Source organism: Nylanderia fulva, unplaced genomic scaffold (assembly GCF_048542155.1).
Source record: "Nylanderia fulva isolate GAGA-0341 unplaced genomic scaffold, ASM4854215v1 Scaffold488, whole genome shotgun sequence".
Taxonomy (NCBI): Eukaryota; Metazoa; Arthropoda; class Insecta; order Hymenoptera; family Formicidae; genus Nylanderia; species Nylanderia fulva.
This window is the reverse complement of record NW_028190574.1, coordinates 38,960-44,102: the sequence shown is the minus strand read 5'-3', so window position 1 is coordinate 44,102 and position 5,143 is coordinate 38,960. Positions and strand designations below refer to the sequence as shown.

The 5,143-nt window shown below is 42.9% G+C and overlaps 1 protein-coding gene across 1 annotated transcript; it reads right to left on the bottom strand.

The window, feature by feature from the left end:
* Positions 1-1,851: 1,851 nt before the first annotated feature.
* LOC146721388 (uncharacterized) lies at positions 1,852-3,710 on the bottom strand. The gene is made up of 3 exons (XM_085486877.1): positions 3,656-3,710; positions 3,263-3,533; positions 1,852-1,857 (listed from the first exon to the last, which is right to left on the bottom strand). Exons 1-3 carry the CDS (start codon positions 3,706-3,708, stop codon positions 1,852-1,854), a joined length of 330 nt encoding a protein of 109 aa, XP_085343003.1. The 5' UTR covers positions 3,709-3,710.
* Between the last annotated feature and the right edge of the window lie 1,433 nt (positions 3,711-5,143).

Below are 5,143 nucleotides of genomic sequence, written 5' to 3'. Positions count from 1 at the left end.
GCTTACGATATTCTCGAGCTTAAGCTTACTGTTGAGCAGTTAAAGTGTATTCCTAAGAGTGTTTTACTGCAAAAGTGTGGACAATTTGTAGAGCATTTGTGGGAAAAACTGCCGGAGCATATCAAGACGGATCTTGAGGTTCAAACCTATCGACGCTGTCGTGAACATTACAATCAACCGTGGCAGGAAACGCACATTGATGGTCCAGCACCGATGATCAGGGATTGCAGCGAATGTCAGCGAAAATAGGCTGAGGTTAAAAGTGTGAAAAAGTGATAGACATTGAAAAAATGGAGAGCGCACCGCAAAATCATGCAGAGTGTCATGAGAAGGGGTGTTATAAGACTGCCGAGAGATGGTATAGACATCTCGAGGTATGCTGTCACAATGAAAAAAAAGATAACCCGTTTTGTAATAAACGTGAAGCGGTGACTTCAATTGTACAATATGTACGAAATCGCGAACTTGGTGTGCGAAAACCGCATACAAGACGTGTAGCCCAGTTCCTGGAAACGCATGAAGTGGTGATTTATCTAAATGCACCAGAACGTCTAAGCGACACAAGCGAGTGGCATGTTATCAACGTCGATACAAAAATTGTGTCGATTATTTCACTGTGGACAACTATGAATTTGGCTACATGGACATGCCTTCACCATCGCTGTCATGCAAAACACAATCATCCGAAAATGATTCTGACCAAGAAATGGAGGAGTCAGATAGGAGAGAACCGTCATCATCATCATCATCATCATCATCGCCAGATTTTTTGTCGGCAGACTATTTATCTTTTCTGTGATAAAATAGGTGTACAATATATGCGAAGAGTATAGCAGTGTTTATGAGATAAGTTTTATCACGCGTGAAAGAGAGGATTGTAGTAAATGTGTCAAGACATATTTTCACGAGGTGTAAACAAAACAATAATCAACTGCTGCAGCGGCTGCTCTTTTACGACCGATCATCTTTCTTTCTGAGATAAGTTCGATCGCATGTGAAGCACAAAGGGCTGAACGAGATATGGACCGATGCCACTGCCGGGTCATAGTACGGTGACATTCGCGAGCATAGTAGTGAGCGAGTAAATAGTTTTTTTGTGATAAAAAATGGAGAACGCAGCGCGTAAGAGCGACAATGAGATGAAGGCGGTGGTCATCCCTGATGACGAGATGGAGGTGGTCGTCGTCCCGGATGACGAGATGGAGATCATAACCATCTCCGACGACGACGACAGTGACAGTGATGGTGCGGTGTACGACCCTGTGTACGACAGGGAGGTGAACAACGTCCTGGACGACATTGAGGAGATGGACATTGATATCGCACCCATTGAAGAAGAAGACGGCGATGACGATGACGATGACGATGACGATGACGATGACGATGACGATGAAGATGAAGATGACAATGACGACGGGTACGATAGTGACAACGCTGTCCAGGAGTCGGTGAGGTCCCGGATGTATGGCATACGCGCCACTGCATCCCTCGACGAGACAGCGAGGGTATGCACTGTGGCGTCTACCATGGGGGTCGATTAGGATCTGTATGCCCTGTTTCATGAGAAACAGGGGCAGATTCCTAAGCATCACGACCGTCGAGGAACACACAACATCGCGGTACATAAATGTACCCGAACAGCGTTGTGAGGATTGCCGGGAAAGACTATACGTGTTCTACCTGGCCAACGCTTGTCCCACATGTCAAGGACGTGAGTATATATAATATGTCAAAAATATATATAATATGTCAAAAATATATAAAATATTAAATTATTATATTTCTATGCACAGATGTCGAGTCCGATGACAGCGATGGGTGATGCGACCCCCCCTCTCTCTCACTGTCCCGTCAGGGCTGTAAGTATATTAAAATACCAAAAAAAAATCTATAAAATATTAAATTATTGTTATTATATTTCTATGTGTAGATGCCACTACCTCGAGCCGCCGCCGAATCCAGGCTTGGATCTCTCTCTCTCTCGCTGCTCACTCGCCGTCACCGTATATTTTTATATTTTTAATTTTTTATTTTACATATATTATTTTTTATTTTTTATTTACACGCACAGTAGAGAGGGTTTGGAGTCAATAAATACCGCGGAAGTGACGAATCGTGGGGTCCTTATCTCTACTGTAACACATGCACAAGTACACGCACGCACACACACGTACATACACATACACATGAGGTGTAAATCCGACCGGCAACCTCCACGTGGTACACCTCGGGTAATGCTAATGCCGGCGGTAATATATTAAATAAAAAAATATTAATATAATAAAATGTTTATTAATTAAAAAAAAATGTTTCCCTTCTTCTTTCCTTATAGAAAAAAATATGTAAAAAACTAATGTAAAAACTAATGTAAAAAAAAATATGAATAAAAAAGTAATGAATAAAAAAATGTTTTTCCTCCTCTCCTTCACATCTCTCGCCGTCGTCTCTCTCTCCTTCACATCTCTCGCCGCTACATCTCTCGCCGCTGCATCTCTCGCCGCAGGCCCGAGCCGCCGAATCTCCTCGCCGCCGTATCCAGGCTTGGATCTCTCTCGCTGCAGGCCCGAGCCGCCGAATCTCTCTCTCTCTCTCTCTCGCTCCGACGGGAGAGCTCGTATACCGCCGCGCGCTGAATCCAGGCTTGGATCTCTCTCACCTCTTTTTCTCTCTCTCGCAGCATCTCTCGCCGCCGCATCTCTCGCCGCAGGCCCGAGCCGCCACATCCAGGCTTGGATCTCTCTCTCGCCGCCGCATCTCTCGCGTCTTAATTCGCCGTCTCTCTCTCGCCGCGAGCCGCCGAATCTCTCTCTCTCGCCGCCACATCCGATCTCTCTCTCGCGCGCTGTCTCTTTCTTTTCTAGTGGTTGCTCTCTCGCAAAGTATGTAACGGGTGGCGCGCAAATAAAGTACACCATGATATATACATATAAGTATTTATTCATCTTATATTTAATACATAATTATATAGTTTTATTACATATTAAAAACTAAAGCCACCAGCTCGCAATCGACAAGTTGGTGCATTGCTAGCGCGTATCGCATTCGGCAATTCTCTCGCATTCGTTACAGTGGATGCAATATTGGAGAATTGAGTATGTTTGATATCAACCGTTGCGACGAGCCTCGTCAATCGATCGAACATTATTTCGATACATGAATCGAGCTCGAACATACGACGTAACGTCGATTCGACCATCATCATGCGCACGTCCGCCGATTCGAGACTTATGAGCTTGGTGCCGTTTATCTTGTGAAAACGTACTGTTAGCGGCCCGACACTTATGAAGTTATACACATCGTTGTTGGAGGAGGAGTCATTGTTCAGGTAATTGTGAATAGCGTGGCGTTGCTCGTAGAGTCCTTTCCACGTTTCGAGAGATAGTATTAGCTGTTTTCCCCGATGATCTCCTATGGCGATCTCCACGTAACTCGGCGGATCCACTCTGATGCCGATTTCGAGGAATTTGAATTCCGTTGCCGTCAATGCGTATCGTCTTCCAAGTATACGAACCGCACGAGGCTCCAGCGAAACGCTGTAAAAAAATTCGGGAAAAAAAATTAAAACTAAATTAGGAAAAAAAGAAATTATAACTCATAAAAAAATATAAAAATAGAAAAAATATAAAATATATAAAATAGAAAAAGTTATACTTACTCGTCGCATTTCTTCTCGCACGTTTCTTCATGTCTCGGCATGTAGTAATTCATGCTGCTGCTTTTTGGTGCAGAATATTTTTCTCGAGGGTATTAAAAAGTGAACCGTCAGTTAGAACGGTCGACGAGAGACTGATTGTATAATAAGGTACTAATAATCGAGTAACGGTCATTTTTAAAATATTAGGAGAAGGGGATTCTTAGAAATATATCTGGAGGGAAAGAACAAAGAGAAATATTTAAAATATTAGGAGAGGGGGATTCTTAGAAATATATTCTGGAGGGAAAGACAAATTATTAAAAGTAGTGGGGGTAAAAGAAATTCTTAGAAATACGATTGCGTGAGAAATTTTTAAAAGTAGTGGGGGTAAAAGAAATTCTTAGAAATACGATTGCGTGAGATATTTTTAAAATATTAGGAGAAGGGGATTCTTAGAAATATATATATCTGGTGAGGGAGAGAAATAACAAAAAAATAGTATGTAAACAATATGTTTATTCAAAAAACGGATGATCGTCGGATCCAAGCCTGGATTTTGCGGCCGACCACCAATTAAATAATTTAAATACATTTTGTAACGCGCAATTTTTTACATGTTTATTACACCGTAGAGTATATGTGGGATCTAATTTATTTAATGCAGGCACATCTTCATATATGGCATCCAAGGTCTCAATCATGAAACCGCTGCACACATCGTCCACTATTTCGGCAAGCCACTCTCGCTTTTCGAGTCCTTTTACATACACGAGAGAGGACTCTTCCTCCTCGTCTTCTTGCTCATTTATGCCATTGATAGCTGCCGTAATCAAGCGCTGAACCATGCAGTATGGAACATTTCCATCCTCCCATTGCAAGCTGTGATGATGTTGAGTTAGCCACGAGGCTGACGCCTTTCCGACTTTATAAGCACGCTCCATGGCACAGGGCATGCGAAGAAATAGTGCGACAGGATATATCCTCTTCTCAGGATTGCCGCTTCCTTCACGATAAATCGCTTGTTTAGGATAAATCCTTGCAGGTCGACAAACGTTGGTGCGGACATGATCTCTTCGATGCGAGTCAGTCGAGAGGTATTACTTCACTAACATCAGACATCTCACATCATCTTGATTATGTATCCTCCTCCCCCTCTTTCACACGCGTATTTGTGTAAACATTTTTTAGGTGATTTTGCGCACAACGTTGGTCAATGGGTTGTACTGGATCACGCGATCGTGCATGATGAGGCAGTACGCAGTGGTATTATTAGGTATATTCTCCTTACACTCAAATTCCAATCTCACATCCACCGTTGCGCTCTTGACCGATTCGTTTTGTCGAGAACAATCGATAATCACAAACGGACCGTTTTGTAAAAACCGCGTGATGGTGAGGCTCGGCTCGATACTCGTATCCGTAATAATTTTTGCAGAAACGCGCATACGTGTCATACAGAATCGACCATCTGTTTCTATCGAAATCCAGATTCATATCGTCGTACGGATA

Bases quoted from the DNA above. Each gene is read 5' to 3' on its own strand.
- LOC146721388 (XM_085486877.1), bottom strand. From the start codon at position 3,708: ATGAATTACTACATGCCGAGACATGAAGAAACGTGCGAGAAGAAATGC. The intron at 3,534-3,655 runs GTAAGTATAACT...ATTTTTTTACAG, and splicing joins TGCGAGAAGAAATGCGACGA to CGTTTCGCTGGAGCCTCGTG.